Genomic DNA, 13,638 nt, shown 5'->3' on the forward strand with positions numbered 1-13,638 from the left:
ACGTTGTGACGTTTGGCACACCAAAGGCACTCCTACGGTATCCGGGAGTTGCACAATCTCATGGTCTAAGAAAATGATACTTGACATTCGGAAAAGCTATAGCAAACGAACTACACGATCTTTGAGCTATGCTTAGGATTGGGTCTTGTCCATCACATCATTCTCCTAATGATGTGATCCCGTTATCAAATGACATCCAATGTCCATAGTCAGGAAACCATGACTATCTTTTGATCAACGAGCTAGTCAACTAGAGGCTCACTAGGGACGTGTTGTGGTCTATGTATTCACACATGTATTACGATTTCCGGATAACACAATTATAGCATGAACAACAGACAATTATCATGAACAAAGAAATATAATAATAACCATTTTATTATTGCCTCTAGGGCATATTTCCAACAGCGCCTTGCCCTTAGGCGCTGCACAGCTGGACATGCCAGTCCAGAGAGCAACAGAACCGTTCCAGTAGCTTGTGCACCCAAAAAATTGCTAAGTCTGCCTGCAGCGCCTAACTGCAAGGCGCTGCACTGTACTGTGCAGCGCCTACCCCTTAGGCGCTGCACACTGACTTAGCAATTTTTCGGGTGCAAAAGCTACTGGAACGGTTGTGTTGCTCTCTGGACTGGCATGTCCAGCTGTGCAGCGCCTAAGGGCAAGGCGCTGCACTGTGTAGTGTGGCGACATTGCCTTAGGCGCTGCACTGTCTGCTGTTTTCAAATTCCAAGTGCTTTTTATGTTTTGTGATTCACATAGATGGCACATATATCATATCCAAATCACATGTAGTAGTCCAAAACACAGAAAGAAGACATAGCACATATAGTACTCCAATTCACATAGTCATACACACATAGCAATAGAGTAGTCCAATCACATAGTCATACACAAACATTGAGCCAAAACACATAGTCATTTACGTCTCATAGCACATAGTAGCACACAATTTGGTTCATAAGAAGGCCACGGTCCTTGTCCCTTCTTCTTCCTCCTCTCTTCTTCTTCTTCTTCTTCTTCTTCTTCTCCCTCCTCCCACCACCAAGGGATCTCACCTTCCCCCTCCGTGTCCTCCACCCCCTTCATTATTTCCATACCTATGAAAATGGCAATATAATAGTTAGTCACACAATACAAAATGACAACACAAAGCATTGAGCCAAAAGAACAAGATCATAGTAAGTCACATACGGCAATGGTCCATTAAGACAAGAAAACATTCCTCCACTACAGCCGCCGCCAAGGCCAAGATCACCACCACGGCCTCTACCACCACCACGGCCTAGACCACCACCACGGGCTCTACCGCCACCACGGCCTGGACCACCACCACGGCCTAGGCCTTCACCACGGCCAAGACCGTCACCACGGCCTAGGCCTTCACCACGACCAAGACCATCACCACGGCCTAGTCCTTCACCACGGCCAAGACCATCCCCACAGCCTAGGCCATCTGAAGGAAATATGCCCTAGAGGCAATAATAAAGTTATTATTTTATTTCCTTATATCATGATAAATGTTTATTATTCATGCCAGAATTGTATTATCCGGAAACATAATACTTGTGTGAATACATAGACAAACTAAACGTCACTAGTATGCCTCTACTTGACTAGCTCGTTAATCAAAGATGGTTATGTTTCCTAACCATAGACATGTGTTGTCATTTGATTAACGGGATCACATTATTAGGAGAATGATGTGATTGACATGACCCATTCCATTAGCTTAGCACCCGATCGTTTAGTATGTTGCTATTGCTTTCTTCATGACTTATACATGTTCCTATGACTATGAGATTATGCAACTCCCGTTTGCCGGAGGAACACTTTGTGTGCTACCAAACGTCACAACGTAACTGGGTGATTATAAAGGAGCTCTACAGGTGTCTCCAAAGGTAAATGTTGGGTTGGCGTATTTCGAGATTAGGATTTGTCACTCCGATTGTCGGAGAGGTATCTCTGGGCCCTCTCGGTAATACACATCACATAAGCCTTGCAAGCATTGCAACTAATGAGTTAGTTGTGAGATGACGTATTACGAAACGAGTAAAGAGACTTGCCGGTAACGAGATTGAACTAGGTATTGAGATACCGACGATTGAATCTCGGGCAAGTAACATATCGATGACAAAGGGAACAACGTATGTTGTTATGCGGTCTGACCGATAAAGATCTTCATAGAATATGTGGGAACCAATATGAGCATCCAGGTTCCGCTATTGGTTATTGACCGGAGACATGTCTCGGTCATGTCTACATTGTTCTCGAACCCGTAGGGTCCGCACGCTTAAGGTTTCGATGACAGTTATATTATGAGTTTATGAGTTTTGATGTACCGAAGTTAGTTCAGAGTCCCGGATGTGATCACGGACATAACGAGGAGTCTCGAAATGGTCGAGACATAAAGATTGATATATTGGATGGCTATATTCGGACACCGGAAGTGTTCCGGGTGATTTCAGAGAAAACCGGAGTACCGGAGGGTTACCGGAACCCCCCGGGAGAAGTAATGGGCCATATGGGCCTTAGTGGAGAGAGAGAAGGGCAGCCAGGGTGGGCCGCGTGCCTCCTCCCCCCTTGGTCCGAATTGGACTAGGAGAGGGGGGCGGCGCCCCCTCTTTCCTTCTCCCTCCCCACTTCCTTCCCCCTTGGCGCGCCTATAGGGACGGCCGGCCTCCTCCCCTTGCTCCTTTATATACGGAGGCAGGGGGCACCCCTAGACACACAAGTTGATCCACGTGATCGTTTTCTTAGCTGTGTGTGGTGCCCCCTTCCACCATAATCCTCGATAATATTGTAGCGGTGCTTAGGCGAAGCCCTGCGACGGTACAACATCAAGATCGTCACCACGCCGTCGTGCTGACGGAACTCTTCCCCGACACTTTGCTGGATCGGAGTCCGGGAATCGTCATCGAGCTGAATGTGTGCTAAAACTTGGAGGTGCCGTAGTTTCGGTGCTTGATCAGTCGTGCCGTGAAGACGTACGACTACATCAACCGCGTTGTCATAACGCTTCCGCTGTTGGTCTACAAGGGTACGTAGATCACACTCTCCCCTCTCGTTGCTATGCATCACCATGATCTTGCGTGTGCGTAGGAATTTTTTTGAAATTACTACGTTCCCCAACACCATCACCACGGCCAAGACCATCACCACAGCCTCTACCACCACCACCACGACCTTTACCACCACCACGGCCAAGACCATCACCACGGCCTCTTCTAAGACCTAGTTGACTCCCTCTTTGTTGCCTAGTTTCTCGTTGGCTTGTTTGACTTGGTTGGCTACTCCTTGGTTGGCTATCATTTGCTTGGCTTGTGCTTGCATCATTTTTCTTTGATCTTTTTCTTGGTTTGGGACAAGTTCTTTTGTTGTGTCCCCGATGACTGCAGTCCCCACAACGGGATTGCTCACGGGGCTCTTGGAATTGACCAGTGCCGTATTCTCCACCGCCACCACGGCCCCATCCGTCCATGTCACCTCTAAGACGCTTTGTCTTACGTCTTCCCCGTCTAACGACCTTCAATTCCGGGTCCGGCCATAGTTGAACTCCATGATACTCCGGCCATTGTGATTGGTCCAAGTATGGCTGAAACCGGGGAGCCCATGTATTCTTTACCGTCATGATTGAGAACTCGGACTCCCTCACGGTAAGAGGGTGATTGACGTCCACATTCCTAACACGGGATGCGTTTAACAAGTGTGAGCATGGGAGATGAAGCAACGATGGCCTCATGCAGCTGCAATCACACCGTGTTAGGGAGACCTTGAAAGCGCGGCCTCCGTGTTGGTGGCCATCGTTTGTGGTTCCTCCAGGCTCTTTCACCTCATACTTCCACTCGTTGTCGTCATATAGTACAACTTCTTGGGAGTCTGCCTTTTGTGATTGAAACTCCAACCATTCTTCAACCTTTGGTGGGAAATAGTACTTGTGCTTATCCTTGTTCTCACCAGCAATCTGCTTATCCGTCTCCATTGAGTACTTTAAAAAGTATCCATTCATCTTGTCAAATGTGTATTGAACTATTGCCGTCACGGGTAATGCACGTACACCCTTGAGCACCTTATTGAAGCATTCTGCCATATTGCTTGTCATTTGACCGTACCTCCGGCCATCTTCATCGAAAGCACGTGCCCACATATTCCTTTCGACAATGTTCCTATTGAGAAATTCAAGACCACTGGGGTCAAGTTTCTTGTGTCTGAGCAATGCATTGAACAATGTGGCAAACCGCTTGTTGGTGAAAGCGAGACAACAATCTTGAAGATCATCGGCCAACTCCTTGATACCACATGCCCTATAGAAGTTTGCACAGAAGTGCCTCATGCACCATCGATGGTGCAACTTTGTATGTCCGGGAATGTCAACCACCACCGCATTTAGAATTCCTGGATGGCGATCCGATATGACACAAATTTCCCGTTCAGCCGGTAATACCCTTGTTCTCAATTGACGCAAGAACCACTCCCAGTTATCATTGTTCTCCACCTCAACCAAAGTGGAAGCCAAAGGCAACACCCGGTTATTGGCATCACTTGCTATTGCAACCAACAAAGTGCCCTTGTATTGTCCGGTCAAGAACGTGCCATCAATGGCGATGACGGCCCGACAATGCTCAAATGCCCTCACGCATTGCTCAAAGGCCCAAAATGCACGGCCAAATACTCGGACGGTCCTCCCGTTATGAATCAACGTTTGGTGCCCATGAGGCTCAACCACGTGAACCATGCCTGGGTTTATGGCGGCCATAGCTAACAACAACCTAGGGAGTCAGTTGTATGCTTCCTCCCAATTGCCATACAACATTTTGAATGCGGCTTGCTTCGCCTTCCATGCCTTGCCGTACTTCACCTTGTAATGAAAGATGGCTTTCACAAGGTCAATGACACTTTTGATGCTCATTATTGGAAGTGTGGATATTTGGTTGGATAACCTGTAAGCAATGAACTCGGACATGAGTTGTCTGTGTTGTTGGCACACAAGCTCGCCATCCGCATTCTTGTGCCGGCACATGTGAGTTGGTAGACAACTCACTATGCGCCAAGTGGGACCTCCTTTCCATGGCCTTGCACGCACAATCCATGGACATCTTGGCACTTCACATTTGACCGTGTAACGCACATTGACGTCCGAGTTGGCCACTTTATGTGGACGGTAATGTGTAACCGAGTAGTTGTCGAGCCACATCTTCAATTCTAAGAAGGATTGAAACTCACAACCGGGATATATCCCGTTCTTGCCGTCTTCCAAATCACGGTGAGAACTTGGCCTGGCTCTAAGAGATATGCATTTGCCACCATCCACAACGGCTTCATCCGCGAGACTAAGATCCTTGAACAATGATGTCTTGTGATCCCGTCCGAATACCTTCTTGAATGCTTGGGCCTCCTTTGGCGTGAACCCCTCCTCATCAACTTCTTCATCGGGACCATCATCATCCGAGTCCGATGCATATGCACGGGAAAAAGGGATGGATTGGTCCATTGTCTCTTGCACATGATATTGGTCGAGATCACCCACATTGTTGTCATGGAGATCAACTTCGTTGCCATCCTCCTCGTATTCATCATTCTCCTCTTCAAAATCTTCATTTTGGTTGTTTGGAGTCGGGCTCAATGTTGTCCAATATTGTTGCGTGAAATGAGGTTCACTCATTTGATCTTGGTTAATGGGTGGGAGAGTGCTAGCAACCAACGGGGAGGGGTTCCGGTTCAAGTCCAAATTCAAAGTAGACTCAACCTTCTTGGAGGCAAATAACTCAAGAGCCTTGCCTAGAGATTCGGCAACCGTCTCCTTGTATGCAACCCAACGTTGCTCAGAGTTCACACGCATTGTCTTTCAACGGATGTGCATTCCAAAGCCAACATTATGCCTTCCCTCGAACTCAACAGCGTCACTTGGGTCCATCCAATTCAAATCCTTCCTCACTTGTTCCAAGAGCTCCGTATAGCTAGGACTACTCTCAAACACCATGTCAAGCTCATCCGGGTCCGCCTCAACATTGCCTTTCAAAAAGGCCTCTTTATCCACATGATGAATATAAACACATGTTCTCCCCATCCCTATAATAATCAAAAACACACATATATCAAGTAAGTACTTAACAAAAATATTTGCACAAAATGCATATGCCCTAACATATATATGAATTAATAACCATAACCCCCACATAACAATTACCACAACCCTAAACATAGCATAACCCTAACACCAACATCAAACACACATAACCCTAACCCTAGCATACTATGAAAGCCTAACCATACCAAATTAGCAAAGAAACATAACATGATTCAACACAAATTTCCAAAACCAAGCCAAAACTAGGGTTTTCCCAAACTAGCTAGATTTGAGCAAATGTGACAATTCCTGTGGATGAAAACGAGTGAGATTACCTTAAGGGAGGGGTTGGCTTCGAAATCCACGGTCAAATACTCCGGATTTGCAAGATTTGAAAAGGATTTGAGAGGGGGGAAGAGGGGAAGAGAGGAGGGGCGCAAGGCTAAGGGTTTGGGTGGGGTGGGGGTGTGTGGGGTGGGGGTGGGAGGGGAGAGAGGGTTGGGCCAGCCTAAGTGGCACACAGATTGTGCAACGCCTAAGCGCTAGGCGCTGCACATTACAAGTGTGACGCCTAAGGCTTAGGCGCTGCAGTGCTGTCTGTGGGGCCGCAACTGGATCAGGGCTGCCACGCTGGCAGGAGGTGCGACGCCTAAGGCAGAGGCGCTGCATAGTAGTGTGCGGCGTCTAGCTGTCGGGCACCACACGAAAGGGTTAGCAGAGTGAAATTTTTTCAGAAGCATGTTAATTTGTGATTTGATTTCGCTTTCAGGTCAAATATGTGATTTCTGCCCACGAAACCTCCGCCGACTTCCGGCTTTGTCCAAATCAGCCGCCCCCGACCTCTCCACGCCTTTCCCTCACAAAATTCGAACTTTCCCAACGCTTCCGGCCACCGCCGCCGCCCAACTCCTCTCCGACGCGGCCGTCACCGGAGGCGCTCTCCCCGCCTGCGCACGCACGTCGCCGCTCCCATGGTTCGCGGCTCCCTCCCTGCTCCGAACCCTAAGCCCCCCTCCCCCTCTCGCCGCCCGTCTCGCTCACCTCTCCCCCTCCATCTCCCGCAGGATTCCTCCCCGGCCCCCGCCGCGCCGACCGAGGCCACGGCCCCGCCGCTCGAAGACTGTCTCCGCCTCCTCCGCGGCGAGCGCGACGAGCAGAAGCTGGCGGGCCTCCTCATCGCCGCCAACGTCTGCCGCGCCGGCGACGCCGCCGCCGTCGCCCAGGTCTACCGCGCCGTCGGGCCCCGGTTCCTCCGCCGCCTCCTCAACACCGGTAAGAAGAACCAGGGGAACGCGTGGCTACCTTGCGGTTTGTTTGCGGCGCCCGTGTCGGTGTCTCATTGGGGATTTTTGCTCTGTGTGCGCTGCAGGGCTGGGGAAGGTGGAGGGCGGGAAGGAGGAGGAGCGGGAGGCGTACCTGCGGCTCGCCGTGACCGTGCTTGCTGGGCTCGCGCGCGCCCCGGAGGTTGCGGCCGACGCTGGGGTCGTCTCCACCGTGCCCCTCATCGCCGAGGTTGTCTCCAAATCGTAAGAACTTCCCCTCTCTGTTTCCTTCTAGTACTGATGCAATTTAAGTGGTATGCGTTGAAACATTTGCTTAGCAGAGCAGAGCAAACCTGTGCGATCCTCTCGAATCTAGATTAGGCCAACTGTTTAACTGTTTGGATGCTCTGCTTTGCAACTCACATTTGCTTATGAGCTGCCAAATCATCTGCAGGCCTGATCTGACAATCACTGAAGAATGTTTTGAACTTCTATCGCTGGTTGCCATAGCCTCTGAAGATGGGGCATACAAATTTTGTGAGCCTGGAGTTATGGACATGCTCTTCAGTCAAATCTCCAACTTTCCAGATGGTACTAAAATTTTCTGGCCAATCTCTTGTTTGCTTAATAATTCCATCTCCATCTTCCTTCATCCTACCGAGGAATGTTAGCAGTGACACTTGGTCCAACGTTTTAAATTTGTGCACCTGGATGTCTGACGGTTGGTTGCGAACTCCGCTTTACCTAGGACGATTTGTATAGTATATCGAGTCAGTGTCCAAATTAGAAGTATTTACATGGGTTAGTTGGTGGCTTCCATTAGGTATTGCAGTCCAACAACACATTATATTTTCCATAGTTAGGTTGAATTCTTATACAATTGCTTGATTGTTTCGTTTGTAGGTTCAAGGTGCTTAGAGCTTTCCACTCATCTATTGCAGTTACTTGTTCATAAACTCAGAGCAGACAACATGAGTGTGGAGAAATTGCAAGGCATGGCAAGCATGGTATGGCACACTGGATTGTTTTGCCTGAATATTTCTATATTTCTTTCATCTGCTTGGTTGCTAATTTGATGGTTTGATCTATAATTTTTCTATTGTCATTCAGGTGGCTTCTCTTGCTATGCTTTTCGGTGTACTTCATACGGCATTTAAATTTGAATCGCTGCACATGCTTGCGACACTCCTTTCCCAAAAAGAATCTGTAAGAGTAACCCTTTCCCCTACCATTTGTTTAATTTGTACTTTGGGGATTTTAGCTTAACTACTTCTCTGTATTTTTGGAACACTAAAGCCACTTCATGATGCTTTGAGGTCAATGCCATCCGCAATCTGGAAATCTCATATCCGTGGTGGGATTATAGACGTTCTCCAAAACCGTGTTGGTACGTCCATGCTTCAAATTTTGAAATTACATATTAATTGTTTCTGTTTCTACTGTCAAGTTGACAATATAGACCTTACATCGAAGGTTTGACCGTTTGAGGATCAACTGCATTTGCCCAGGATGAAAGTGCTAATATGTCCAACTTCGATAAACTATTATCCTATACCAATGCAGTGATAGTCTATAAACTGAAATGTGCTTAGGTCTATCAGTACCTTTTATTTTTTCTTTCTATTCTAGTTGTCTCTTCTATAACTTGAGTTTTTTTTATTCTTGTACCCATAAGCCGTAGATTTGGTTTAAATTTTCCTACAGCTTCAGGGCAGGGGCAGTTTGTGTAGATTGTTTGGAGCAACAGAACTGTACTATTTACTCACTAAAGGGAGGTACAATGTGCTGTAAGAAGAAATTTTGTAGGGCAGAAGAATGAATCCTAACCAGTGTTAGAATTCCCCTTCCTTTTTGACATGGTCATGACACTAAGTATTTCTCCACTTTCAGTATCTTCCGAAAAGCTACAAGCTCTTCTTTTGGCGGAGTGCATGATGTCCATACTAGGCGAGAATTGGTTGTCAGAAGATCATAAAATCCTGGATAACAAGAATGCGATCTCCGTTGACAAGTACGTTTCACATCATCTGTTGCATCTCTCTCTCTGTCTCTCTCTCTCAACAGATAAGCATCACTCTGGATGTACTTTTTTTCATTTTATATAACAAGTTAACAACTTCTAATTTCTGTAGATTTGTCCTGCTAGTCCTACAATCTGCAAGAGTTGAAGTTGCTGTCCTTCTAAACGAACTTGCTTTTTCGAAATACGAGTCATCAAAAAGTTCTCAGATAGATGATGCCATCATCCAGAAACAGAGAAACCTGGCTATATTGTTTTCACTGATGGAAAGAATAATCAAAATGATATCAGATGCCAGTAGTGGTGAAGGTATGTATACCATTTCCTTCACTATTTTTGGTTCCATGGGCTGCAACGCTTAAGTAATATATTGCCATTTCTTCTTTTATATTTATAACATTCAGTTTTCACCTTTTGTATCTTATGGAAGTTTGTCATTAGCTAATAGGAAGCTTTAACGAACTGATTAAAGTAGTCATCTTGCGTTCTCTTTTAAAATAAAATAAAACCGTATGCAGGTGAACCAAGTCAGACCATCTGTGAAAAGACCATAATGCAGGTAATTACGGGATTAAATGAGACAATCAGCTTAGTGTTGGACTTCCTGCAGGATGCAAAGGTAAATATTTGAATCTTCTGAATTCTGATGATATGAAATTTAGTACTGGAAGTTAATCTTACAGGATGAAATTTGACAGGATCATGGGCAAAGGAAAGGTGATGATCTTTTGGCAGCTGTGAGAATAGTAGGAAGGTGTGCTTCTCTTCTTCTTATTATTATCTCTGCATTCTACACCCCCCCCCCCCCCCCCCCCCCAACTAGCACTATGTAAGGGTCTTTTCTAAGTACTAGTTCCACCTCATGGTTGTACTTATAGTGACGAACTGACTACTCAGTTTGATGGGAATGGTTAAGTGTGTCAGTGCTTTTGACAATAACAAACAAATAATGTGTACTTTAGCCACTTCATATTTTCCTATGCACATCATTCACATAAGCTGTTAAACAAAATTATTGATTATTGTACGAGTTAATTGTTTCAAACATCCTGTAATCCCTTAAATAGAAGCTACATCTGTGTGTTACTCTGTTGCAGCTATCTGGCAGAGGCACCATATGCTTGCCAGGAGAAGACTGGTCATCTACTGGAATTTATCTTTTCTATCGAAGGTCAAGATGAATCAAGGTATTTGCTTGCCCATTTTGTGCTCAGAAGGTGTTGCGCATAACCGAGCATCTTCCTTTGTAGTGCAATTTATTGATGATGGTACCAACTAACATTCTTGCCAACAGCCCCTTCTATTCTGTTCGCTTCATGCTTCCAATGCTATCACAAATAACGACGACAGCTGATGGATGTAGAACTTTGGTGTCATTTGGAGGCTATAAAGCAGTAAGTAGGCATATTTGTTAACTTTATAATAATTGTGACTCCTTTGCTTATTTTGTCCTTGAAATAATTTATAATGCTGATTATACTTGTTCATTGTAACACCCATTTTCCAATTTTAAAATTATAATTGAACCTTTTATCATTTCTGGGTATCTTTCTGGTTTACTAATTTCTAGAAAAAAATAGTTTTTGCAAATATAAATGTATTTCTGAACAATCTGTGGTGTTCAAAATTTCTAAATGGAATTGTAGTCTGACCCCCCCTCCCTTATGCACCCTGGCTTAGAGCTAGCAAGAGCTAATATTCAGTGTTTATACAAATATTATTTTACCTTGGTACAGGGGTGTTACATTATAAAGGTGTCATGGCATAGTTGTGGTAGTTCCTTCTAGGTGCTAATCACATTATATGCGAGGTTTACTATTTGAAGTGACTCCATGAAAATATGAAATGACTGCATTATGGTTCGCCAACTGTTCAAATAGAAATTTCGCATAACACAGTTGTCATTTTTTGTTCATTTTTTTCCTGCGACTGTACAACTCATTTGGTTGTTTTTGTGTTTACAGGTTATAGACTGCCTCATTAAAATGACCGAGGAGAATGGAATGATGATCGACGATGGTAGCATGTTTTTGGCATGTGATACTATCATAAACATTATGTCAAATGTGAGTAACTACAAGGTTCAAGACAGTCTCTTACCTAGCATGAGAAAATCTAATAGCATATTTGTACTTATGTAGAGGAAGAATTATCCTATTCAAATGGAGCCTTGTTTCATACACCTCTTGCAAGCACTTACTACATGGGCTGGTACATTCTGCTCCTAATTTCTTTACGTAAGCTTAAATGGATGTACTTTCATATTGTTTTGTAGGGTGGCTCTCAGTTGTAGGCATTTCAAATTTGGGAATAGACGATTGCCTCTAGATGTCTGCATCTTGTTTATTCTCAACATTGTAACTGGAATCAAGCATACTTCAGAAATTACTTCCCTCTGTTGGTCTGTGCATAGTTGTCCTGTCGAAGGTTCAGAAAACTGTTCTGATCTTAAAACCGCTGCTGGGCAGTTTACATCTATTTTTTATTTTTCAAATTCTTACAGATGAGCTGTTGAAGTTTTGATGTCTAAGTAGTACAAATACACATCACTGCAAACATTGATGATCAAATGGTGTCATTAATGTCGTAAATCAGCACCATTTCAAAACATGTCAGATCATATATGGACAAACTTTGATTGAAACCCGGCACTTGTTTCTGAACCATGACCATGGCAAGAATTTTATTGCTGCTTGAATATCTGCCTGTTGGCAGATCTGGCATCTGTTGCATGTACTCCTATAGCAGGATACTAGGATCTAGCTCTGGTAGAGATATTGATTAGCCGAGGAGAGATGAACTAATCCATACCTAAATATCACGCTAAATATTGATACCCATTTTCCTGTTGATTCTCTTCACGAGATGACCAGTAGCTCTCTTTTGTCTTGAATGTGAACTTATCATTAAGTATGAATGTGTGTGAGCTTATAGGAACAACAGATGCTTCATCAGTCGTCATGACAGCATCCAGCTTATGCGCCATGGTGATGGAGTTGACATCTGAAGAGTTCCTCTCGAGCTGCTCTGGTTTTGACCCCAAGACCCTTGGGAGTTTGTCTGACCTTATTGTCAGAAGCTTGCGTCAGGTAACCATGACATCATCTCTTCAGTTAGTTTTTTCCTCCTGCCTCCTGCCTGTTTGCTTCTTTTTTCTATTTCTGGATATGCTTGCTTGATGTTGGCTTTCTGAATTGTCCTACAGGATATCCCTGACGATGATAGCGAACAGCTTAACCAAAAGCAAATCATTGCATCAGGTAAACACAGTAACCTGTTGATCTTACAAAAGAAGAGGAAGAAAATGCGGCCCTCATTCGATGTGTGTCATGTGAAACACCATCATCTAACTTCCTTTTTTGTACTGATTTCAGGTTATAGGCGCTGGGCTGATCGATTCCCAAGTGTTAGAAATGTTGTGCATCAGCATGTATCTGTCTGATCTTCTCTGCCCAAAGAGTTGTCTGTTGTGAATGAAACCCTGCAGACGGGGAACCCAACGTGCAAGTGTCCCCTCACGGTTAATCGCTTCCTTGGCGGCCATTGGTTCTTCTGTGTATCGCCCGATGCCCTTACGTGAACACTCGTGTGAGGGCCATGCAGGATAGGGTTGCAGACTTGTAGCTGGCATGTGTTTTGCACTAGATTGGATTACATGAAGTGAGAGGCTGAGATGTTAGTACCATACATGTTTTCTCTGCCATTCGAAGAACTGGACTATTTTGTTGTAATGACGATGTATCATGTGACATGTTCAGTGTAAAAGAAATGACATTTGTTCGTTCCTTATTTGCACCTCTGCCTTCTTATTGTTATTTCCGAATTTACTAACTGCCAGGCCAGCCAAACACAAAATCACTAAATCTAAGAGTACGCACGTCAAAATCAAATCAGACATAACACCCAAAATTGGTTGTCGCATGAGATTTTATTACTGGAAATCAATGTCCATTATTTGACATGATGCTAGAGTGCAACTCGGTCACAAACGACGCAAACGCAGTGACTGTCAAAAATAGGCCTGCCGGTGCAGTAGGCTTCCTTGACGTGGTTCCACACATGCTGGCACCAAAGCCGGCATTTTATTGTTATGCACGCAATGGCCGGTACACTGTGTGTTTGGCAATGCGCTGCAGACAACATACATACATACATCAGTAAAACAATTCCAAATTAAAGGGTCATATTCCAGGCCATATTCATGACGACTTGTTCTACTCCAGTTGGAAGTTAAAAGGAAACACATACATAGGAATAGAGAGATCAATTTCGTACCAGCGTGTGTGGAATTT

General features: G+C 44.9%; 1 protein-coding gene across 1 annotated transcript; it reads left to right on the forward strand.

The window, feature by feature from the left end:
• The first annotated feature begins 6,858 nt into the window (after positions 1-6,858).
• LOC125515170 lies at positions 6,859-13,135 on the forward strand. The gene is made up of 18 exons (XM_048680609.1): positions 6,859-7,038; positions 7,129-7,336; positions 7,434-7,590; positions 7,781-7,917; positions 8,230-8,333; positions 8,437-8,532; positions 8,623-8,713; positions 9,217-9,337; positions 9,459-9,655; positions 9,865-9,965; positions 10,045-10,100; positions 10,444-10,533; positions 10,641-10,740; positions 11,311-11,412; positions 11,488-11,557; positions 12,281-12,435; positions 12,552-12,606; positions 12,721-13,135. The coding sequence occupies exons 1-18, from the start codon at positions 7,036-7,038 to the stop codon at positions 12,786-12,788; spliced, it is 1,911 nt and encodes a 636-aa protein (XP_048536566.1). The 5' UTR covers positions 6,859-7,035; the 3' UTR covers positions 12,789-13,135.
• Positions 13,136-13,638: the final 503 nt, after the last annotated feature.

This window comes from Triticum urartu, chromosome 6, assembly GCF_003073215.2.
Source record: "Triticum urartu cultivar G1812 chromosome 6, Tu2.1, whole genome shotgun sequence".
NCBI lineage: Eukaryota > Viridiplantae > Streptophyta > Magnoliopsida > Poales > Poaceae > Triticum > Triticum urartu.

Coding starts and splice junctions, on each gene's coding strand:
- LOC125515170 (XM_048680609.1), top strand. Junction 7,591..7,780: donor GCCGAGGTTGTCTCCAAATC/GTAAGAACTTCC, acceptor AATCATCTGCAG/GCCTGATCTGACAATCACTG. Junction 8,714..9,216: donor CGTTCTCCAAAACCGTGTTG/GTACGTCCATGC, acceptor CTCCACTTTCAG/TATCTTCCGAAAAGCTACAA.